Source organism: Alnus glutinosa, chromosome 1, assembly GCF_958979055.1.
Source record: "Alnus glutinosa chromosome 1, dhAlnGlut1.1, whole genome shotgun sequence".
In the NCBI taxonomy this organism is placed as follows: domain Eukaryota; kingdom Viridiplantae; phylum Streptophyta; class Magnoliopsida; order Fagales; family Betulaceae; genus Alnus; species Alnus glutinosa.
The window spans coordinates 4,146,246-4,171,484 of NC_084886.1; the positions used below are offsets into that span (position 1 = coordinate 4,146,246).

General features: G+C 37.1%; 3 protein-coding genes across 10 annotated transcripts; 1 reads left to right on the forward strand and 2 right to left on the reverse strand.

The window, feature by feature from the left end:
• Positions 1 to 604: 604 nt before the first annotated feature.
• On the forward strand, positions 605 to 4,339 carry LOC133867008 (uncharacterized). 6 transcript variants are annotated; one of them, XM_062303682.1, is made up of 6 exons: positions 605 to 769; positions 896 to 1,066; positions 1,148 to 1,336; positions 2,479 to 2,676; positions 3,388 to 3,489; positions 3,573 to 4,339. In XM_062303682.1, exons 1-6 carry the CDS (start codon positions 718 to 720, stop codon positions 4,088 to 4,090), a joined length of 1,230 nt encoding a protein of 409 aa, XP_062159666.1. In that variant the 5' UTR covers positions 605 to 717; the 3' UTR covers positions 4,091 to 4,339. The 6 variants fall into 6 exon arrangements, with proteins under 6 accessions (XP_062159666.1, XP_062159673.1, XP_062159680.1 ...); XM_062303689.1 differs by having other exon boundaries at positions 3,394 to 3,489; XM_062303696.1 differs by having other exon boundaries at positions 3,569 to 3,816.
• Positions 4,340 to 6,428: 2,089 nt separating this feature from the next.
• LOC133867049 (uncharacterized) lies at positions 6,429 to 10,227 on the reverse strand. 2 transcript variants are annotated; one of them, XM_062303734.1, is made up of 8 exons: positions 9,836 to 10,227; positions 9,629 to 9,709; positions 9,330 to 9,506; positions 8,203 to 8,373; positions 7,814 to 8,026; positions 7,644 to 7,732; positions 6,846 to 7,300; positions 6,429 to 6,771 (listed from the first exon to the last, which is right to left on the reverse strand). In XM_062303734.1, exons 1-8 carry the CDS (start codon positions 9,915 to 9,917, stop codon positions 6,747 to 6,749), a joined length of 1,293 nt encoding a protein of 430 aa, XP_062159718.1. In that variant the 5' UTR covers positions 9,918 to 10,227; the 3' UTR covers positions 6,429 to 6,746. The 2 variants fall into 2 exon arrangements, with proteins under 2 accessions (XP_062159718.1, XP_062159711.1); XM_062303727.1 differs by having other exon boundaries at positions 6,429 to 7,300; positions 9,836 to 10,224.
• A 7,806-nt stretch (positions 10,228 to 18,033) lies between these two features.
• LOC133867064 (probable alpha,alpha-trehalose-phosphate synthase [UDP-forming] 10) lies at positions 18,034 to 23,807 on the reverse strand. Of its 2 annotated transcripts, XM_062303753.1 has the most exons (6): positions 23,571 to 23,807; positions 23,166 to 23,225; positions 21,745 to 21,961; positions 19,188 to 21,246; positions 18,814 to 19,087; positions 18,034 to 18,727 (listed from the first exon to the last, which is right to left on the reverse strand). In XM_062303753.1, exons 4-6 carry the CDS (start codon positions 21,161 to 21,163, stop codon positions 18,404 to 18,406), a joined length of 2,574 nt encoding a protein of 857 aa, XP_062159737.1. In that variant the 5' UTR covers positions 21,164 to 21,246; positions 21,745 to 21,961; positions 23,166 to 23,225; positions 23,571 to 23,807; the 3' UTR covers positions 18,034 to 18,403. The 2 variants fall into 2 exon arrangements, with proteins under 2 accessions (XP_062159737.1, XP_062159729.1); XM_062303745.1 differs by lacking the exon at positions 21,745 to 21,961.
• Between the last annotated feature and the right edge of the window lie 1,432 nt (positions 23,808 to 25,239).

The following is a 25,239-nucleotide window of genomic DNA, read 5'->3' on the forward strand; positions in this document are numbered from 1 at the left end:
TAAAAAGATTAAATAGAGAAAGAATAAATAAATATTAAAAAATATTATTTAAATTGAATAGTGGTAGTAAATAGTTAAAATGGTGAGGCTCCTGGGAGAATTTTTAAAAAGTGGCTTACCAAAATAGAGAAAAGTGATTTTTAGCTACTTTGATTAGTAAAATTTGATGAGACTACTAGGAATGCTCTTACTCATTAGAATTGATGAGTAAGAGCATTCCTAGTAGTAAAATTTTTAGCTACTTTGATTAGTAAAATTTGATGAGACTACTAGGAATGCTCTTACTCATTAGAATTGATGAGTAATTTAACTCATCAAAACTTTTTGGTTAAAATGGTGAGGCTGCTGAGAGTGATTTTTTAGTATTTTTATTAAATTAGCTCACCAAAATAACTAAAAAATATTTTGACGAAACTATTAAAAATGTTCTGATAAGCTAAATTGTATTTTTCCATAAGAGAAAGGTTATATATTATCTATTATGCCTCTCTTAATGATATAATAGTATCATTAATTTTTAAATAAGAGCCGATCAAAGGCTGATGGGCATCGACGGTGAAGATTTCACAAATATAGTAGCATCACTCCTAATATTTTTATTTGAGGAGATTTCACTCCCTCATCTTCCACCATTTCTCTACATCAAAGGGTAAAGGTAAAGGTAAAGGTAAAGCTTTTGCGTGCACTGCAAGTAGAACACTCTTCATCTGCGCGAACATGGCCTCTCTGCTCGCTCTCTTCCTCCTCTTCAACCTCCCTTCACTTCACGGTAACTAATAATCCTAATCTTAATTATCTTATGACTTTATCTACATCGCACAGCTTTAAATTTCAGAAAGAAAAAGGGTTTGATTGCTAGTACCATTTTGCACCTAAAACTTTGGCATATTTTCAGTTTTAGCCGGGATCGTTCTTGAGGATGGGTACACAGTGACCACGGTGATCGACGGCCACAAGCTAAACATAAATCCACACTCGGCCCTTCCTCGATTCGGTTCGTCTGATTTCGTGGTCCTTGATTCCGCCGGTAGTGTAATCTACACTGTATCTTTTCCCATATCCCAAGGTACTGAAATCCCTTGTCTAGTTTTATTTTTTTTTCTTTCAAAAATTATTATTTCGTATTAGTTTGATGGAGTAATCGCAGAGAGTGCGGTGAAACGGTTATCCGGAGACGGGGTTCATGAGTATTCGGACGGGGAATCGGGTTCGGCACGGTTCAATAAGCCCGGGAGCTTTGCGGTTGATCTGAAAGGGAATGTCTATGTTGCTGATACCAAGTATACTAAGAAAACTAAGGAGAAAACCCTTGTCATTCGAAAGATTAGCGACTCAGGTTCCAACTCTATGTGTCTCTCTTCACACGTATTTAAATCGTTGTTGTTGCTGCTGTTTTTTTTTTTTTTTTTTTTTTTTTAATTTTTTTTTTATTATTTATTCATGATAATTTAAATGGTGATACAGAGGCATCGCGTTACCATATAATGATAAATTAAAAGCGGAATTCAATGGCACGTACAAAACTATATAAATATATGCAAATTTGTATATATTTATATAAGTTGTAATGCTACTTTTCACTCTAATTTATCACACATATATCAGACCAGCTAACATACTTGTTTTAAATGGCTTCTCCTGTGAAAGCCACTCGAAACACGACATGTCGGCCGATGTGACATGAATGTGATAAATAGGTGCGAAGAGTTGCATTACCTTATCTATATAAATAGATATGCTTGTGTATGTATTTATATGGTTCCATAGGGTGGGTGATTGGGTGTTAACTAGCTAAGCTGATAAAACCTCTTGTCCTTGTACAAGATTTCTGGGATTGAGGGGTGGAGGAAAACTACTTATGATAATGGTTTTGAAAAGTGTTTTGATGTGATATAAAGCTGAGAAGTGTTTTGATGATGGGGTTTACATTTGAAAAATGTTTTGTATTTTGAATTGTTTGTTAATGGTTTTGACAAAAGTGTGTTTTCATTGCGTAGCCTATAGGTCTGATGGCCAACGGGCCTTCAATGAGCCTGAAAAGGAGAAGAAAAAAAAATTATCTACATATGCATGTAGGTAATCGAATATGTACCTACGTAATTGGTTGAGGCATTTGGGAGAGGTAAAAAATGTTGATGTAGATTGGGAGTTATAGTGGTATATCTTCTCGTTCGATTTTGCCTTTTCCATCCAAATGGAAGTTGGGTGATAGATTGTAGGTGTTATTGCACACTTGGAACATTCAATTAAAATCATGACCATGGAGTGCATTTTGTGATTGGTGGGTACTCTGCACATCCTGTTTGTGTAGCGTAAGTTGGCATTGACACACTTCTCAGTGTTGTTCTGCCCAAGGATGGAACTAATGCTCTCCTTTTAGGATTTGATGTTGCAAAATTTATTTATAGCAGTGGTGTGTCTTCTTTATGGGTATGTCATAGCTAAAGGACTCTGCTTTGTTAACGACTTCTTGTTTAGGTGTGACAACAATTGCTGGAGGATACTCAGAGAAGCCAGGCCGCGAGGATGGACCTGCACATAATGCGTCATTCTCGAATGATTTTGAGATATCTTTTGTTCCCGAAATATGCGCCTTACTGATTTCAGATCATGGGAATCAATTGGTCCGCCAAATTAGTCTCAAGGCCGAGGATTGTGCCAGTAGTTCTAAAGTTGGTGAGTTTTTGAAAATTATTACATGTTATGTTTGTACTGCTATATGTGCATGAGATGCACATTTTGCATATATGATCTAATTTTATTTTATTTTGTTGGGGGGGAGGGGGTTATGTGACCTTGTGGTTCCAAAGGAGCAAAGTCAGTTCATGTGATTATATTGTCCGTTCACTTTACCCTTATATTAATGTATTACATTTCCTTTTTCAAGACTCGGTTAGAATGTTTTCTATTACTTTTGTTTTTCTTTTTGCTTGCATAAATATGTCGAGTAACATTTATGCTGGTAAATAGCTCAATTACAAGAAGAACTCTTTGAGAGAGAGACAATTTTCAGAACACCTTTTTGTTCCAATTTATTTATTCAGAAAAGCCAGGGTTTTTTTTCTTAAGATAATAATTTAGCCCTAAGCATGTGGGAAGCATGGGTTTCTTTTGCCATTTGCCATCAAGCCCAGCGACACACTGACTACCTTTCTAATACACTGTGTGTAACTCTTTATGATATTTTGTTTGGCTGCTTGATATGTATTTTCCAGTCACAGATTTGGGGTTCTTGCTTTTGGGTTGAGTTTCTGCTGTGCCTCTCTGTCTTCTCTTCATTACTTATCTCTTTGCTTCCCACGACCCCCCTGTTTGTATTAGTAGTGTTTTATATTGGTTCTAATTTAGTTATAAGAAAATGAAATTTCATTTATTCATTTTTTCCAGCAACAGGAGCAATTTCAATTTGGGTTCTGGGATTGGGACTTTCCTGTTTACTTGGATTTATTGTTGGGATTGCTGTTCGCTCTTATATCAACCCTCGTGTGTGTAAGTATCTTCGCATCTTTCTAATATCGATAGAACAAACAATTGCTTACACCTTTTTCTAACTGAACTTTTTAGACAGGCAGGCTCGAGCCCCCTCTGTTTCAGCGAGATATGGAAGCATTGCCTAATCCTTCTGGAGAAACCAGTACTGATACTCTGCTGCGACATCAAAAGCGCAGTTGCTAGCTCCGCACATTACGCACTATTGAGGAGACTCTTTTGGTTGAGCATCTCTCATCTTACTCTTTTGTATAGGATTATCAAAGCAAAATCTACAATCCCGCGTAAGGAATCTGTATCTTTAATTGATTCTGATGACATAAGTAGTAATAGTATAACAAAGTCAGACATGTATGCTGAACAATTGAAGGATTTGATAACCTTTGATGGAAGCCTGGATTTGTTAAGCATGACTGACAAACTCAACCAAGATGATGATAGTAAGGAGGGAAGTCATGTTTTGTCTGACTGCCATGGAACAATAGATGCTATGATACAGGCTAACATCATGGGTTTTGCAGAGCCATCTAAAGAAACAATCCCAATGGAGGGGTCTTTGCTAGCCGCCACTTCAGGTTTGGTTAAGCGGAGAAGCAAGTAATCAAAGGGCAAATTCTATGTGATATGTAGTTCTATGACTTGTTATTGACTATTGCTGGCAGTACCTATCTCCCTTTAATTCCTTGGTTCTCTCTTTGGGCATGATATTTCTTGGTTTTGTATGGGGGTTTCTCATCAGATATCTGATCTGATTAATCAACTGTAGAATGTCAGATTACTGACTAAATTGTGGGATGGAAATATAAAGCTATAAGTATGGATTTTGGTGTGATGCATCTTTTTCAGCCAATTTGTGAATTTAGTAGAATCAATTATTTAGGCAAAAAATGTCCTGGGCCTCATCTCTTGCCCTGTTTGGGGGCAGTGGTTGCTCTTGTTTGTTGTGGAATGTGGGATGCATGTGCAGCTTACAGACTAGGTCAAAAGATGAGTAGCTTTTGCTCCAGGCAAAGCAAGAAATACTATCAATCCTTTTTTTTTTTTTTTTTTTTTTCTGAGTAGACTCTCAATCCTTATATACATCTTGATAAAGCTGATAAGCTATTGGATTCTAAATCGGCCCCGTGTCGCTGGTACCACAAAGAGATGCATGTAATGAAAAATCCTTGGGGGTGACAGGGCTACTGTCCAACAAAATGGCAGCTCATTGAAGCCAGTCGATGTGCCTGTCTTTTCACTGCCCCAAGTGACAAGTGGGTGACTTAAATGCTTCTTCCAATCTCAAATGACGTGATGGCCCTGATGGGAGCTGCTTTTGCTTCTTTCACTGCCTCAAGTGACATGTGGGTGACCTAAAATGCTTCTTCCACTCTCAAATGACGTGATGGGAGCTGCTTTTGCTACGAAGCATGATTAGCATTTTCATCGGACTAGTCATTTGACTCATTTTAGCTATTAAAAAAAAAATGGTTAGATGTTATAGTGCTTAATAGATTTGTTAAGTACTTTAGTTTAACAATGCATACGTAAAAACTAATAAAAAAAAATAATAATTTGATTTTATCTTCTCTTTGGAAATAGTGAAAGTGATATATATAAAATAAAATAGTGAAAGTAGATTCTTTAAATTAAGATTATGATGTAAGTGCATTGTAAAAATGGGTAGCTAAACAGAAAGGTGATTCTTTAATTAAAATTTGTTTGAGTCGTGAATGCTTTGAGATCTTTCTCTTAATTGTTGTGGGGCGGGCAAGCCTTTCATGCCAAACTCATCGTGACAACATTAACTTGTTGTCACGGATATGTTTTTATGAAGAGTAATGCTAAATATTATATTTTTATCTTGCAATTGTTAAACAATGTTGACGTAGCACTCTAAGTCAATCGATTTTTTTTTTTTATTATTTAATAAGGATTAATCCAATAATTAATTAAAAGTGTTACGTCAACCTTGTTACATAAATGTTGAATAAATTTATAATATCTAACATTTCTCTTTCATATTTATGCATGGGTGGCGGAATTTTAATTTATCAAGTGGCAACTCGTTAAGTACATAAACTTATTAGTAAAAAATTTATAATACAAAATTTACGCAGGTAAAGCATGTTTTGTATGGTGAGATGGAAGATATACGTATCAAGTTGAAAAGCAAAAAAATATTTTATGTGATAGACTCCACTCTAGTTTTGGGATATACCTTCCCACGGCCTCCATGTCATTAGACCCAGTGGGAAGGTTTTGGGTCATCACGGTGAGTTCCATGCCTTAGAGGTCTTTGAGGTACTACTTTTTATCAAATTGCTCTCTATAAGTTTAAATTTTGTCAATTTACTCCCTAAGATTTCACTCCTAATCAAATAGATCCCCTTGTTAGGCTTCTGTTAACTTTTTAATGCCCATGCCATGTAATATCTAATTTAAAGCCTGGCATGATGTTACAAAAACAGACATCATGTTTACTCGGTGTCTAAACACTCTGCCCTTTTACAAAGAAATTATCCTTAATCGATGTGAATAAGGGTGAAGCTATGTCAGCTCTAACTGGTGTTGATCTTGCCATCAACCACTGCTACAACAACTTGATTCTTGAGACTTGAAGGTAACTCTTTGGTTACTATTTTTGACTATCAATCAACACAATCTTTTCTTCGATTGGACCTTTGCTCCAATCATCTCCAACATGCAATCGAAGCTTCAACATTTTCAAGTTTGGAATGCTATAAAAGTTTCAAGTGTAAACTTTCGTGCGCACCACCTCACCAAGTAAGCCACTATCAACCTGTGTTTGGAAGCATTCTTAATACTTGTCCCATTTTATCTTCTATTAAGATCAATAGTGGGAAGAATCTCCCTATATAACCCTTGTCTTTTGTTGTATTTGCTCAAAGGAAATAAAAATAAAAAATAAATAAAAACCTCTGGCTTGCCACGTCACCTTCTAAAAACTTGGACAGCAATATCATAAAAAGTGATATCAAACAACGGCCTTCAATATCTTGGCCAGACTGAGTAAATAAATCTCCCACTTGCAAAGCTCCCAACAGCAACCTGTAACTTATAAGGCTATAACCTAAATTTCGAAGGGCTAATATTCAGATGGAACAAGGTCAAAACTATGAGATCTCTTTTATGTATACGATGAATAGCCATGGCGATAGCCCGGATAGCCCATAGAATTACTTCGAGCACGAATGCTGTGATGATGATCAGACATGGGATCTCCATAATCAACAACCGGCTTTATCACCGTAGCTTCACGTTTTCCATCCTGCTCTTGAACTGCCCCAAAAACAATCTCATTGGTTTTCTCACAGCTCTGCTCATAGTAAGTGTGTGGGATGGATGAATGATACCTATGATGATGCTGCTGTTTCTGCTGCTGAAGATCGCTATCCCACCCATTAGAAAAAACTCGGCTTTGCCGCAATTGGTGCATCTTGTCTGCATCCTTGGACATAAAAGCGTAGGTTTTACGTGGAGTGGGGGTTCTGGTGTCAATTGAAGGAGGCTCATCTTCATCAGGTATCACAAAGCTCTCCTGCATGGGCCAACCATTTGACTGCTTTAGTTGCTGATGATGGCTTTGATATTGATGGCTTAGTGGCTTCTTTCTAAACCCAGGAAAGATTCCTCCCAGAATCTCCGCTACTGATGCCCCTGTGTTGACAAGAAGCTTTCCGATGGATCCAAAGAAGCCTTCTTCGTGCTTCTCCAGTTCATCTTCTGTTGGGATTAATGGTGGCCTGACTGACTTTAGAGGCTTCTGATATGGACTTGGCGGGATGATCATCTTTGTTGCATTTTGATCCTTCAAAAGCATCAGATAAAAGGTGAACGCATGTTTCATGTGTCAACAAAAATACCAAATACAATTTGTTTTTAAGTAACATTTTTTTCCCTTCAATACAAAATGTGAGAGTAGACTCGAAACTATTTCTGGAACTAATTTTTCAATTCTAAACACAGCGGACGCAAAAGAATTACTGGATGAGTCTCTCTTGAATGAGATGTCAAAGTGGCCTAAAATAATTTCAGTGGATAATAACAAAACCAAACATCAATTTCATACGATCAAATGAGAACGTATTCATTTTATAGAGTGCAGAAGCCAAGACATTACAAGTAAATAGAAGACAAGAAAAAGTACTTACATTCTGGGAAGACACAATTGTACCCACTCTACGTTGCAGCAATGCCAGCATGTAACCAAAGAAGCCAGCCCCCACAAGCATTGCAATTCCTGTAATGATGAAAAAGAGTACATTCTGATCTGTAGTGTAGAAAAATACTAAAAGGATAAAATTTGGTTAAATAAGCTTACCAAGAGGAAAACCATTTCCATATTGATAAGCACAATCATCGAAGTGGAGTTGGATCTCCCTGATAGCCTGGTTTCCTCTGTCTATGACAAGAAGGGAGCAACTGCTACCAATGTAAACCACATCAAAGTCATTAGAAAATTTTGCATCTTCACTTGGTCCATCAACATGACCCCCTCCACGGCCCAATTTTCCTCCTGCAATCGTTGTAACCCCTGCAAGCAGAAATTCCAACCACATTAGGACAAATATAAATTCCCAAGTACAATACCAATATTATTCTTAACTTTATAGTAATTTTTTAATATTTCTCTAACGATAATAAGAAAAAGATAAAAACTGATTGCTATGATTGGACAAAATCAAGACACATATAGGCTATATCATTTACCAGTATCACTTATCTTCCTGATAGCCATATTCATAGTGTCTGCGATATAAATGTTTCCTCTGTCATCAACTGTAAGCCCCTTTGGCTGGTTCATCCTCACCTCTCTGGGTTTCCCATCTACATGTCCAGAATAACCTTCAGGGGATCCTGCAACCAGCTTTGGTCTGCTATCTGCAGTTTTCCAATGTATTTAAGAGTAGTTATAAGTAAAGAAAAAGTGTGCACATACAAAGGTCAGTCATATCAGAAAAAGTATATGAGTGGAGTCAGTATTTTAACTACAGGACACGCATTGTCTTAATGTCTTAGATCTAACACAATTTAAGTGTTAACAAAATGAAACAACCCAGATGCCCATTTGCTTAGACAACAGTTCATCTTCTTAAGATATCAGAATGGTCGAATCTGGGAGAATTGCAGTACAACTTTATACATTAAGGCTCAGTCTGACAGTCTAGTATAGGAATTACGAGAGTAGAACGTGTAATATAGTAAATGAAGCATATTTTAGGTCCAATTTTATCAGAAGATACTTTTCAATAATCCACGATGATGGAAGGAGGTATTTCTTCGTTTACTCGATTAGACAGAGATATAGACTTGTGCGAGTATTGTATTCACAGTAAATTACAGTTTATATCGATAATGATATAGCAGGTTGAAGAACAATTATAAATACAGAAGCCTCACGTTATTAAACCACTACTTGAGACAACCGACTTCAGAAAGGTATAGGAAAAACAAATTGAATAGAAGGTTGAGTGGGCATGCTATAGGAACTTAGCTTGAAGGCACATTATGCACATTGCAACTTATAAAGTGGAGCATTCCTCTGCCAAAGAAAGCTAATTGACCGCCTATGTGTTTTACATCATAGACATTAATTTTGACCTTCAAATCTATAAATGATAAGAGACCATAACCGAATAAATCAACAACCCAAATCCAGTAAAAAGATTAAGCAGAGCTTTTGTGGCTAATGTTAAACAAACCAATTAAACCCATAAAATTTTCAGAGGCAGAAACTTAACAGAAAAACACACCCAAAACAACAATTTCCAACAAAAATACAAATGAATCCAATGAAACAAGATGAACCAAGCAATATTTCCAAGCCACCCACTTACAGAGAGAAAGAGACGCAGATATTCTATAGAGATTACTATTAGCAGAGTCCAGAATCAAAAGCTCTCCACTGGGCAACACCTCAACTGAGTAAGGCTCAATTCCAAGCTTGCTTCCATCAAACACCGTCTCCACAGTAAACCCACTCTCAAACTTCATCATCGGACGGCCAGGAATTGCTGCACACACAAATCCCAGGAACCCCACCATTTCAGACTACATCTCCATAAACCGTTCCATCGAAAACAAAAACCCAGAATAGAGAACAAAAGAGAATGTAGCTGCCACCAGAGATCTATACCTGTTTTGGTGGTTGATTTGAGTGACCACAACCATTTCATAAACACAGATACGGCATTTGAGAAAAACCCATTAACAATCTCTGTACCAAACAAGAAAAAGAAACGAAGAAGATACATAGCACAGTGACAGTCAGATCAAATAAAAAGCAAGCATTCTTCAGCTCACTCACACATAGAAAAACACATACAAAAATAGGCTCACTCACTTGCAGGAGTAGTAGAAGCTGCCGAGACACCTCCAAAAATAAGCAAGAGAGCGAGACCCAGAAATAGTACATTCTTGCCCATTACTTCTGTGCTCAAAATGAACCCCAGGAACAGCTCAGAACTACAAGATTTAAGCTTTCAGCATCGCCAGAAACCCTAATGCACAAGCAGAAGTGGGACTGATATGGAGCGAGAGAGATGCTCTTCACTCTTCAGTGTGTATGAGCAAAAAGCACTGCGCTTTGCGCTTTGAGCGTGAGAGTGAAAGATGGGAAAGATGAAAGAGACAAGGCAAAAGAGAGAGGAAAAGAAGCGCAAAAAAGCAAAGAGAGGAGGCGATCGAGTGCCACCCAGTGGGGACAGTGTTTAATTAGCGAGTGAGGGTGAGAATGAGAGATAATCGTATGCTGTGTTTACTGTAGACATGTAAAAAAAAAAGAAAAAAAAAAACCCAGCAATCTCACATTTATTCCGTACCTATATTCTCGCTGTGCTTTCCAAACAGGAGCTTTTGTTGGGCACTGGTTTCTCCTTTTTGCTCATTTATTGGCACCGCCTTCAATCGTCACATTTTTCTTCCCATGCCCCTTGCCGAATGGCATACCGATTATAATTTTCTACAGTTATTTCTTAGAAAATTTGAATAGGTGATCGTGAGAAATTACTTATAAGATTTATTTGATCAGATAAGAGGTTGGATAGCCCAATTTTTATTTGATTAAGTGGATCTCACAAGTAGTATTTCACAATCACCTGCTCAAATTTTCTCAAATTTAAATAAATAATTATAAAGGGTTTTGATCCTTCGTATACAGCTCATGTTATGTTATAGATCAATGTTATTCTTTACATTCATATATATATATATATATATATATATATATATACACGCATTAAAATATGTGTTTTTAAATGACCTTTTATGTTAATTATTTTTAAAAAAAAAATTTAAAAAAATTTAAAATCCGTCGTATCAATCCACTTTAAATGAGCATGATAAATTTATATGACAATATCATTACTCTATATGATAAGTGCGAGTTAACAGGAGTGGGAAGGTCTCCCTCAATTGGAAGATCAATTGGTTTGAAGACAAATGGCTTCCGACGGCTGAATTGATGTTCGCAGCAAAAGTCTAAGACATTTTACAAGAAATGACAACAGGGTTCAATCAAGGTTCTTCCCTATTTTTCTCTATTTTTTTTTTTTAAAAAAAAAAAATTATATTTAACTTTTTAAAATTTTATCTCACAAAATCAAACTTGAAATTCATGCAATGAATTATAATAAAATTTTGATTTCAAAAAATTCAATTCACAAACACACCATAATGTTTCAAGGCAAAAGTAATAATAATGTTTTTTTTGTTTTTTTGTTTGAAGGAAAGAGTAATAATGTAGTAGGCCCTCTTTTGTGTTTATTGCCTTTGTATCTACTCCCTTCGATCTAATGCAATGTTTATGTTTATTGCAATGATTTTTAGCTTGCTTAGGAACAAAAAATAGAGTAATGCTACATATCATCCATTTGTTTTTTTTTTGTCCCCCTAAAATTGATGTGGCTCTTAAAATCACCATTGAATTTATGATAGATCATTATTGTATTTTGATCCATGGTAATTTTAAGAGGCACATCAATTTTGGGGGACAAAAGGAAGACAAATGGATGATATGTAGCATTACTCAAAAAAAAATATAAGGTACAAGAAAATGATTGTTTTGGGGTGTATTTTTTGGTTTGTAAAGCTATTATAATATGATATAAGGGTAAAAATTATTTTTTTGTATTTCTATGAATATTCTGTATTTGTATTTGGTTATATATATATAACCAATACACTTGTATACTATTCATTCCAAAAAGATAAGCAGCCAGCAAATTGCCATCTAGAAATTATCAGGCTGCTGGTGAAAAGGGCAACGAGTGCAGTGGCCAATGAGGGCATAGCCAGCCGCAAGGGCAGAATTAGAACTTGAAGAGAGTGCGGACAAAACTTCTTTTTTTTTAAAAAAAAAGAAAAAACAAAATTTAGGGTGAAAATTAAACTTTATAGGGAAGATAAGAAAGATGCTCATAAAACATATATTTTGGAAGCTTTTTTAAAGAAATTTGGGATGGCTGGAGACTCCCTCCCATTAAGGTAGTTCTGCTTATTTCTAGCGGATAATGAACAATTTGAACATGTAATGCGAAAGAACTCATATGAGATTTACTTGTCAAAATAAATTTTGGACTATAGAATCACTTACTTGAACAAATAAATTTCAAATAAATTCTTTCACATTAACAGTATAAATTACTAACAATTTGGACAAATAATTCAATCCTAGCCAACACTCCACCAGACACTAGTGCTCTTGTATACGAATAGGTGTGTGGTCCAGCAAAACTACTTTTTTTTTTTTTTCCTTTTTCTTTTTTGCCACTATCCAGCAAAAATTGTTCAATGGCGATCGTAAGATTTGTCCCCTAATATTTTACGGACATAAATTTCTTACAAACCTACTATATCTAAGACAATAAGATTGACATATATTATTTGGCATGTAAGAAGTACATGTTATTTTAATAATAATAAAAAAAAAAAACATGTGATTCTCACATGCTTAAATGATACATGTCACTTTTACATGTGGACTGTAAAATATTTCCTACAAACCAATTGATAGGAAATTTCTGTCCATACTTTACCTCACGTTTGACAAATAAATGTGACTTGAATTGTTCAAGTAGGTGTGGCCAAGTGTTAGTCTTTCTTTAAGAAGGAAAGGCTTTGATTTGTTTTTGAGAAATACTAGGTGTACTTAAACTTTTACAAATGGAAGCTTACAAACTGACGTGGAGCCTTTCTTGAGGCTCCACATCAGATTAATAATTAAATCAAGTTAAAACAAATTTTAATACATAGACAAAAATACCCCTTCATCTCCTGTTCAACCCACCCTCGGAAACCATTAGACCACCGGCCACCACGTCTCCGACCCCGACCACCGGAAACCCAGCACCCTGACCCACCGGAAACCCAGCATCACAGACCCACCGGAAAAAAACACAGCATCCTAAACAATCTAGGGCTCGACCACGCTCTTGGTCGGTGAAGAGCCAGATCCCGGCCGAGATCCGACCGTTCTAGCCGAGGATGGGCCGGATCCCGGTAGTCTGGCCGGGATCCGGGCGTGGCTGGATGACGGCTAGCGCCATTGGTCGTGATTGGAGAAATCACGGAGCAAGCCGAAACCTCGACCACACTTTTGGTTGGCGAATAGCCAAATCCCGGCCGAGATCCAACCGGGGATGGGCCGGATCCCACCGATCTGGCCGGGATCTAGCGTGGCTGGATGACGCCCAGCGCCACTGGCCGTGATGGAGAAATCACGGAGCAAGCCGAAAACTCCGAACCGGCAGTCCGGCGAGACGTTTGGCTACGAAACAAGATGGTCTTCGGTCCGGCGAGTCGTCTAGCCACGGATCAAGGGGGTCTTCCATCCGGCGAGTCGTCTGGCCACGAGTGGTCTTGAAATAATGGATTTTGTTACAAGGGCATTTTTGTCTTTAAGTATGTGCCACATCAGTATGTAAAGTTCTCTTTGTAAAAGTTTAAGTACCCCTAGCATTTCTCTTTGTTTTGCCCTACATGAAATTCAATAATGACTTGCATTGGGTTTTCTTCTCCAAGTTGAAGTGTAGTTGGTTTCGGTCCTCATAAAATGAGTGGTGCCCAACATATTGTGATACACACCAAGAGCAAAAGAATTTTTTTGTTCTCTCGTAGCTTAGTGTGCTAAAGCACGTCGAGAAAAAAATATAGTTTTCTTTTGTTATTATTCTTTGTAAGACAGTAAAATTTGAGTTTATTAGGATTTTGGGTTTTGAGTGATTTTTTTCTGAATAACCTCTGCCAAGAAACCAATTAAATCTTAATGTCATGTGTGATTAATTTAATTTTATTATCTTTTTATTTTCGCATCTCAAAGGAAATTGAAAACAGGATAAATTTCCTAACAGTAAACAACTCATCTCTTGAATTTGTGTAAAAGACAAGTCCAAATTATATAATAAAAGAGAGAGAGAGAGAGAGGGTTGCAGACTTGCACTAACAAAAAGGGATTGCTTTGGGCCAACAATTTCCCTCAATCCTTGGCAATCAGGTGGACTGTAAGGACATGCAGAAGATCCCTTTGCTCAGACAGAAAGCCAATAGAGAACTTTTCACAATCCCTACAATTCTCTACACTTTTAGGGCAAAAGATCGTAACTGTTCTAAGTTAAAAATTCTAATCCCAATCTCCTCCGCTTATATGGAACTATGGTAGGGATTGCAGGGGATCAAAATTGGGGGGGGGGGGGGGGGGGGGGGTGGGGGGGGTGACCCAGCACCGGCAGCCAGTCGTTCTGTTTTGAAGATAATGACAGGCCTAGTCATAAGCCATGATAGTGGTGACGCCAGGATGGGACAGAGCAAGCTGGCTCTTTAATCACGCAACATCATCAAACAGCGGCGCCAATGTGAATGGCCCATGCATGGATCCTCCATGACAGACCACCTTCACACTTTGTCCCAATTCCCCTTATGTAAATACGCAGAAATTTGCCATTTTAGCTTCAAAACTGGGCCAATTTACTTTTCTTTTTCTTTTTTTCTTTTTTTCTTTTTTTCTTTTTTTCTGTTGAAATAAAGAGAACAAATTGCTACTTCAGCAATAAAACTAGCTAGTTTGTCTTCACTCTGCAAGTTGAAGAATTATGCAGTACATTTTATTTTACCATATATATATATATATATGGTATTATAATGTAAAAAAGTAAAAATGATGATGCGATTCACGATTTAACTGTATTGGGAAGTCGCCGACACATTAATTGGGTGAAAACATCCTTTTCATTTTTCCCATTTTGGCCTGCAGATCATTATACATTGTAGCCTGACATGTATGATGTATGTATGGTAGAAGGTCTATGATTATGATTTCATGGAAAAAATTTGAAGGCTATAATACTAAACTACTCGTTGATGGAACACCTTCCTTTTATGTCTCCTCCTCTTTGTTTTGACATATTCCAAAGAGAACCTTTTGACGTTGATACGTGATAGCCCCATCCTATTCTCTTTTCTCTCTTTATGGGATTCCTTCCTCAATAATCTCCCGTCCAATCATTCCGATTAAGATTTTTTAAAATTATTTATTCGAATTTAAAAAAATTTAAACAAATATTTATGAAAGCCTACCTACTTATAAAATTAACCTGACCAAATAAAAATTAGATTGTCAAATTAAAATTTCTTTGAATTTGTGACCCAAGGTCCCTAGGTGCTTGGGCAGGTAGGTCATACACTTGGAATGTTCGGGATCTCCTCTCTTATTCTCTGCTCGAATTTTTTGAAATTCAGGCACGGAGTTCTAAGAAATTATTGTAAAAATAAAAAATAAACAAAATTTGATAAACAAATTTAATTGTTTAATAATTGACGTAACTATTAATGCTATATAATACCCATAACATCACTAGAGGTGAATTTTGTCATTGAATCCAATAAGGTTGAAGTAACCTACTTTCTGTGCATTCTCCAAAATTGTATTGCAACTCTAACTGTATTGTTTTTACTAAATTACTTGACCTTCAACCTAAAGTGAATAATTTATAATTTACTTCCAATTACCATCTTGCCATGAGAAAATCAAAATGTCGTTTAAAAAAAAAATGACTTTTTAAGAGAGCTTAATAATAATAATAATGTCAGTTTTAAAAGATCGAATTAAATTATTAGGGAAAACTTCACAAAAGGGTATCGAACTATATGCCGTTTTGACGGAAGAACACTAAACTTAAAAAACTGTCGAACCCGGGTATTCAATTATCCGAAACCATCACTTTAGGATATTCCGTCTGATTTCGGCGTTAAAACCAAACAGAATCCCAATCACGTGACCTCCACGTAACTTTTTCATCCCTTTCTACCCGTTTTGCCCCTCTAAAAATAAAAACAAAAACGACGTCATCTTTGGTACCCTAAGATCATTGACACGTGTTCGCATTCACTGTTCCAAAAAACCATTTTCCTTGACCAACAAAACGGCCGCCAAGCTACTATCCATCCCCTCCGATTGACTGCTAGCCCGACTGCGTCATCGTCGACAACGAGAACAGCGTGGCAAAGCTGTTGGCTAGGTTGGGAACTTCTCCCTCCAAAATCGACGTACTCGTCGTCAACGTCTCCATGCTCTCCTCGGTTCCTTCTTGTGAGAGAGAGAGACAAACAAAGAGAAGAGAGAGCGACTTAGCTCCAGTAGGCCCAACTCGCAGCATTTCGCGAAACTGGCTTGGCCCCCTTCGAGCCCCTAATATCGCACATGATGTCCTCATCCAACGAGCTTCGCTCCCAAGCCGAGTCCATCTTCAACCTCTGCAAGTAGACCAAACTCAACTCACTGTCCTTGAAGCTCACCCACCTTCTCCAGTCCTCTCCTCATGTGTCCCTTACATCAGCCAAAACACAGTGAAGATGAACATCAAAAAAGAAGAAAAGGAAAAAAGCCATTCACCAACCATGTTCATGAACTAAGTGGGTTATACTTTGTTATACTCTGTTTTTGGAAGTTAAAACAAAGGAATTGAAAGTATCAGAAGATGAAGGCACATGCCACGTTCATTGCAAAGGAAATTGGTAGACCATTTAGTTATAATGAGGTTCCATTAGATACCGCATCCCAGGGAGATCTTAACTTGATAGATCTTGCAATTGATGATGAAGAGCATGATGAATGTGGAGAAGACTGGATCTCAAAACTGGCTATCAATCTACAGTATTATGTCAAGGTCAGAAAGAACTCTTCGTCTATGCAAGTTCAGCATGCACTGACATTGGGTGGATTGTTCTCTAATAGAAGTCCTGGTTTGGAATTCTTGACCATCAAATGGCCGTCCAGAAGATCACGCTCAAAAAAGTTAAATCGTTCAACCCATAGTAAAACATGTGACAACACTTAATTAAAGAATGATGAAATGTTAAAGGGAAGGTCAGATAGCATCATTGTCAAAAAAGAAGAAAAACTTCTTCAATATTCAAGAAGGAAGCTCAAGTCAAAACTAGGTGGTTCATGGATGTCATGGAAAGAATTTGTCAGAAGATGTTTTAGCTGGTACTTATGGAAATCTTGATAAGCAAAGTGGAAAGGCTTCTGACAATGACCTTTTTGACAAAGGAAATTCCCAAAATGAATCTGCGGGTTTGGTTTTGTGTACTGCTTCTGGAATGTTTGGAATGCAAAATGAAACCACATTGTTTGCAGCTAGCGAGGGTATAAGTTTGATCTCTGCTCCTTCCACAATCTTGTAGCTCCAGAAAGAATCGTACACCGCACATAATCAACTAGCAGCACAAAACAGCACCCGAATCACCGAAGGATTCCATAGAACCACCGGACCACTGTTCATGTCTGAGAGCATGTCAGAGACAACGAGGTGGAAGCTTCGTGAACAATGAGAGAACGGCATCGTTTTTATTTTTTAGAGGGGCAAAACGGGTAGAAAGGGATGAAAAAGTCACGTGGAGGTCACGTGATTGGGATTCTGTTTGGTTTTAACGCCGAAACCAGACGGAATACCCTAAAGTGATAGTTTCGGATAATTGAATACCCGGGTTCAACAGTTTTTGAAGTTTAGTGCCATTCCGTCAAAACGGCCTATAATTCGATACTTTTTTGTGAAGTTTCTCCAAATTATTATTTTGAAAAAAAAAAAAGGAGTTTGGGCAGTGGCCACACCTTTTTTTTTTTTTTCTTTTTCTTTTTTTTTATTCTTATATTTATATGTTTAATGTATTAATATATTACTTTATTAAGAGTAACATTTGTCATCATTACATTGGTGCTGACACGACACACTAACAAAATCATATTTAAAAAAATTTGACTGCAAGAACTAAATTATTATTCACGAAAACTTCTAAATTATTTTTTATATTGTAAATAACGATTTATAATTTAGACCAACCACATGGATTGATTTTTTGCATTTATCCCAATTATTTACAAGACACGGTCATTCAGTGCCACTTAAATCAGATTATTTAGATCACCCTACACCAGGAGATGGTATGATTAGATTAATCATTATTAGAAGGGCTTAGGAAAAAAGTGGGAGGAAAAAAGAAAAAAAAAAGGAAGAAAGGAGGAAGAAAGAATGGGAGTCGTATATCTTCAGATCAAACTGACATTACGTATTGTGACCAAAGAAGTGTTAACTATACAACGTAATGGTGCCCTATCAATAAAAACAGCCATTATAGACATCTGAAATCTAATCCCGAGGGCAACTGGCGTAGATACAAGACGTCACCATATACAACGAACGACAAATTACTGTCAAGTTCTCCATGATCCTGGCAAGCCAACCAAAATCAACTTCTAGCAAAGTCAAAGGGTTCAGGAGGTGCTCACAAAGGATCAGAACTGCATCATTGCATCAGATTTTTACCAAAACTTTTAGAAGAGATCCCTCCGAGCAAAACAATGGTTTTAAGTATATGGAACTCGCATATCTGTGCCAGGCACTCCGGCCGCTCAAACTCAAACAGAACTCTCAAAAGAAACCTGGATATGAGCAAGAGACCGAGGTCTTGGACTTGAAGAAGTCGCAAGTCCTTGAAGCATTTTCACAACGTCAGAAGCATCATCAAGATAATACTTGGCCTTGCTTGGTTTTCGCCCAACGGTGCAAGCAAAGATCTCCGGAGGTGCAGGCAAGGATGGGCTGGAGACTGTGCTTAATATGCTCTCAAACATATCTTCATCAGATCTATCATCTCCAATGCACATCACAAAATCCGGTGGGTTCCCATCATTGACCATTCTTAGAAGAACCTTTTCAGCAACCAACCCTTTGCTCACTCCCTGTGCGTGTAACAAGGCTTTATGAGAAATTCCACTTCAGATACATGTGTAGAAAAACCAAGAAAAAGGGCAGGAAGCAAACATACCTGGGGCTTGACTTCGACAATATGCTGGCCTCTGTTAACAATTGCGGGTTCATTAGCAAGTACACTTTCCAGATGATCTAACAACTCCTTGGCTTGGCAAGATCCAAAGTCAGGGTCTGCATCGTGATGGTGCCATACCAGAGCACTCTCTTTAACCTCTATGCTAGAGCCATCAGTTGCTTCTGTATACAATCTCATCACAGGTTCCACAATATTTTTCCAATCAAGATCGGCAGAAACTGGACTTGTTTCCCATACAGAGGATCGATTCCACCTGCAACAAGAGAAGAGCAAAAGAACCTCAGTTTCTTTAGAAAAGCAATTCAAGAGTCCAAGTCCATCTGGACTGACTTCAAAGCACATTAATAACATACCTCAGGAAGTACCCATGTTCAGCTGCAATTCCCAGCATCTCACACGGAGCAAACCACTCACTCAGAGAACTCCGCCCCCTCCCACTCACAATAAATACAATGTTCTTGGGATCTTTGCATAGAACATTCAGAACAGAGATTACTTCAGCGCTGGGAGTTTTAATAATAGAAGTTTGGGGAACAACAGTACCATCATAGTCCAGAAATATTGCTCTTCTGTTGGTTCTTCTGTATGCTGAGACAATGTGATCAATGGACAACTTCCTAAATCCAGGTGATAAGGAAACAACTCTAAATCCCAGACCCAAGCCAATCCCCCAGCATCGTTTACTGTAATGATCTTGGCATGCTCTCTCTAAGTCCTGCATAAAGCTGCGAGCCCAATAAGCTACATCATGAGAGCTCACATACTTATAGTGTTTCTCATGCCGCAATTGCTTCTCGGAATCGCGCATGATGATGGCAGATTCCAAGGCATCAGCCACAGCATCAATGTCCCAAGGGTTAACCCTGATTGCTCCACTTAAAGAAGGTGAGCAGCCAATGAATTCAGACACAACAAGCATGCTTGTCCGACCAGAATCGGACTTTCTACCCATAGCTTCATCCATATATGGAGTACCCTGCCTACAAACAATATACTTGTAAGGCACCAAGTTCATACCATCCCTCACAGCATTCACTATACAACATTCTGCTACAGCATAATAGGCAGACTTCTCAAAACGGGGAACATGACGATCAATTAGAATCACTGGCTCATAATTAGGAGAACCATAAACCTCATTAATCCTTTCGGCAGTTAAATATGTTTCTCTCTTTGCTTCCTGGACATCTTTCCCTGAGCCCCTTGCAGGATTCACTATTTGAACCAGAACAATCTTGCCCTGCAGCTCCGGACGCTGCTGCAATAGTTGTTCTACAGCTAGAAGTTTCAGACTGATGCCTTTAAATATGTCCATGTCATCAACACCAAGAATCACCTTTTTCCCCTTAAACTGTTCTTGAATTTCTTTAATTTTGGCGGATGTCAAGGGAAGATTCAGCACAGATTCAAGCCGACCCATATGTACACCTACAGGAAGAATTTTGATATAAACTGTGCGGCCAAAATAATCAAGTCCAATGTGTCCACGCTTTGATTCATAGTCCAGGCCCAACATTCTACTGCAGCAAGAGAGGAAGTGACGTGCATAATCAAATGTTTGGAAACCAATTAGGTCACAGTTTAGCAGTCCCCTCAAAATTTCATCCCGAACCGGCAAAGTTCGGTATATCTCTGATGATGGAAATGGGCTGTGGAGAAAGAATCCAAGCCTGACTCGATTATACCGCTTCCTCAAAAATGTTGGGAGAACCATTAAGTGATAATCATGAACCCAAACAGAATCATCCTCAGGATTAAGTATTTCCATAACCTTGTCTGCAAATATTTTGTTTGCAGAAACATAGGCCTGCCAAAGCAAGCGGTCAAAGCGATCACCATGATCTGGGCACATGGGTAGCATATAATGAAAAAGAGGCCAAAGTTGTTGTTTACAGAACCCAAGATAAAACTTTTTCTGGAGGTCATGGGGTAGAAATGTAGGCACACAATTGAAATCCTCCAGTAGGTTTTGTGCAACCTCATCTTGTTCACTAGCATCTATTTCAACCTTAAGAGAACCAACATAAAGTACCCCCGTCTCGGGAGAGAAACCATCTTTCAATTGTAATAAAAGTGAATCCTTGTCCAAGCTGAAGCACCATTTGTCAGTTTCTGTATCTCTTTTGGCATGCAAAGGTAGCATATTTGCCACTATAATTTTCCTCTCAAGACAAACATCTGAATCCCCATCATTACTGCCATAACCATCCAAGTCGGAGATGACACCTGAAGCAGTCATCACCCGAGGAAGAACTCGGGGGGTATGAGGAACATCCAATAGATCTCCAGAAGCTAAGTCCAAAAAGTTTATATAGGATCTTGATGCCATGAACGAATATTCAGAGAATCCGTCCTATTTAATCATACAGAACACTTCCTAACGGAATCCTTTCAGCAGAGGTATCCAAAAACCTAGAGAAAAATAATGGATTTCCCACATCACTAAGTTGTTGACAATACAACTTCACAATCCACATATAGAAATTTTAAATTCATCCAAGTATATCATATAGGCATATAAAACGAATTAGAACGTCTGTAATTTGATTGCACAAATGTAGTATCAGCATAACCATACTCAACAGATAATTTTCATAATTCCTCTTACTACAATAAATCCAAACAAGCACAATCCACCAATGTACTTCAAGAATTACTTGAAAAACAAATAAACAGAAGAAAAAAAAGGCAAAATAAAAGTAGAATGTTTGGAAAAAAACAATTCTCAACATGAGTCTAGCAAGGCAATGTTCAGAAAATCAGAATGGCATTTAACCATATTTACCAGCACCATACACAACTCAGCACAATAAAAGTGCAATATCATATTGAGAACTCATGAATAAAATTAGAAGCCATAATGCCTGAAATATCTTGTTAAAAATAAAGTCAGAGAGAGATGGCCCTGACCATATGATCGTCAGCCGAATCGTAATTTTCATACACATGCTAAAGCCACGAAGTAGTGAGCAGATATGGCATGTGACACCAAAAGAAGCCTCTAGCTCTTTCAGGTGATTTCCTTCCTCCTTCCCATTTTCCTCCCCACCATCTGTCCAGATGTTTTAAACCAATTCACAAGGTACCATCCAGCTTAAGAAGTGTTCCCTTGAATTTAATACACTACCTGTATATGAACATCATAATAAGATGATACACCTAATCTGTAATTCCTTCAAGTGATTTCCTAACTAACTGCAATTCTATTTCTCCTGAATTTACATGCTCTAATAATGGGTCACACTTTCAATTCACTTGATTAGATCTCAAATTTATCAAGGGGTATGAAAGAAAAAATTGATCTCAAATTTATCAAGGGGTCACACTTCCCTTTCCCAGTCATCAAGGAAGTTGAGATCGAGTTCAGACACATTATATGATTTTGACGTCACTCCTGTAAACATTTTTCAAATTAACATACAATTTCTAAATTATTTGTGACATTCCAAATTCATTGGTAGGGCTGCGACAAGACAAGCTGGTCGGCTTGGAGGCCAACCACGCTAAGCCCAACCTTTTCAACCTCAAGCTTTAACCCAATCCAAATCGACCTTGAGCCTGTACATGGGTATCGATGGCTATATTTTTGGGAGTCAACTCCAGGCGAATTTATCATCATGGTGGTGACCTGATAGAATCTAATTTCTACAACAATGCTTAAAGAAATTGAAGCTAGCTTATATTCCAGTCTATTGAATATGATCCAAAAATCTAATTTTTTTAAAAAATTACCATGGTCTGAAGCATCACGATCTACTATTGATACAGTATACAATTTTCTACAAAAATAATAAAAACTCAGAATTCCTGTTATCAACCACAATCATTCCAGACAAAACAACATAATAGCATGCTTAGACAAGCAATCCTGAGGGAGTTGCTGGACATTAACGTAGCTCCCACCCAGCCCCCCCAAACAAAATAATGAACCAGAATTTTCACCTTTCCACCACCTCTGCACGATGACAAGGATTATAATTGAAGAAATCTAAAATTCACCTTCTTGAAAAAATTACCTTAATAATAAAAAATTAAAAAACAAAAATCCATGGAAGGGGGGAAAGAATCTTCTAAGGCTTTTCTGAAGTTATCTTTAGGCAAGTATAGTTTTCCCGAAAAGTATTTTCCGTCCAAACAAACAGAGCCTCGGAGACCAGTAGAGAACTCTGACAATTTATAAACCAAAATAGTAGAGCAAAAACAAATAATACACGCGGACAGAACACAGTTTACGATGAGAACTATCCACTAAGGAAAAAACCTTCTAGATCTCAACGTAGCAGAAAACACCCCAGAACTACGTTATGATATTGAAAATCCAAGGACCTTACCTGAAACAAATTCAATCCGATGTTGTCCAAGCCTTTACGACGCCCAAATCGAATAGTTTCCTGCCAAAACCATCGAAATTATACCACAAAACTCCAAGTAACCAAACATATATCCATACACACATCCGCACACACAAATATATTAACATATGTATGTGAAATCTTTTTAAAGAATCACACGGAAAAATCACTCTAACCCCCCGTTTGGTTGTCAAGAAAACAGAACGTCGACGTAAAACTCTTTAACTCTCGTGTATATACAAATATACATACATACATACACATACACATATTTGTGTAATTTCCGATTAAACGCCGAGATCAGAACGTTCCATTTCTTTTTATTTTCCAACATTTTCTCAGCAACCAAACGAGGCGTTATGGAAAATTCGAGGAAACTCGTACCAAGTCAACCGTAGATCAGAGAAAAAGAGAAAACACGAGCTTCAGGGGTCAATAATCCAAGCCTCAGAAAAACAAGCGATCGGAGACGGTTGAGCGGGTTGAAAAAACCGGCGACTTTTCGGCCGAACGATGGCTGTGGGGTTTGGAACGAAAGAAGATCGCAATGTGAAAAATGAGAGTTTTATTATATTTCGGGGGAGAGAGAGATTAGAGAACGGGATAATATAATATAAAGGCCTAGGATAAGCTCTACTCAGTTTCGCTTTTTATTACACCTTCTCTTTGGGCTTTGGATTGCGTTTCCAATTTTCAACTCTGTTTTGAAAATTACCAGAATATCCCTTCTTTTTTTTCCTTATCCGATTTGTCAACTGTTTGAAAGGACGCTGGTGCCCTTTTCTTTATCCGGTGCTTCTCGGAAAGTATCAGAAGGAGGTATTATCTGGATTGGACAACTTTTTTTTTTCCAAATTAAATTCTTTCCTTTTTATTTTTTTTTTATTTTTTTTTTATTTTTTTATTATGTCTACAAGAGTACAAAGGAAGAGGAGGAGGGGATCCCTAGTCGATTAAGCTACCCCTTATAAATAAATTAAATTCTTTCGTATTTTAACAATTTAAAATTATTTTTTAAAAAAAAATTATTTTGCCAGCAAAAAAGGATACAAATTTCCTATTAACGGGGTTTTAGGAATTTCTTTAACTCAGTCCTTAAAAGTGTTATGCATTCGTTAAACATATGAAAAATAAATATTTCATTATTATTATTGATACTATTAAAAAAGCACGTGAGAAACACGTGCTATTAAAAAAATTATTTTCTTGTTTTTTTATAACCTTCTCTTATCCTTTCATTTTAAAAATCAATTATTATATGTATGACCCACACGTGTCCTAAAATGGCTAGACACTTTTAGAGGCTTGATTGGAAGAATTTTCATACAACCCAATTTGTAAGAAAATTTTATCAAAAAAAAAAAAAAAATTGGAATACTACAGCTTTTATTAAAATTTTCTTACAAACTGATATGACAGTCCATAGTTAGTCAAATGATTAAAAGTAAATGGTTGGCAACTAAATCACTAATTAATTAAGTCAATAAGTCAATTTTTTTGCTTAATCAAATTGCCACGTCAATTTGTAAATAATTTTATAATAAAAGTTGCAGTAGTGCTAACAACGCTCTTTCATCAACTGTCACGCGAGATTGTAAGAAAATCTTAGAAAAAGCTACAATACTCCATACATTTTTCTTTTAAAATACGTATAAGAATTACATGATCCGTTAATCTATTAAAAATACATATGAAAATCATATGCTCTAAGGAAAAATGCCAATTTAGTACACAATCTGTTCTTCTGACTTAAATGTTTTAAAACAAAGTCTTATTTAGAATTGGGTCCAAGTTTTTTGTTTATCAAAACTAGCTTATTAAATTAACACGTATTTAAAATGCTTGTGATTCATTCTCACGTATATTTCTTAAAATACATGAAATTTTTAAATACTTTTTTTAACAGCACATCAATTTAATAAACCGAATTAAAAATAAAATAAAATAAAATAAAAACCCTTAAAACTCTGTTCAAATACTATTGGGTCAAAGCAAGCAACACATACCCAATATATTGGGTTTGATGCCACTAACTTTTGGGGTTAAATTATGT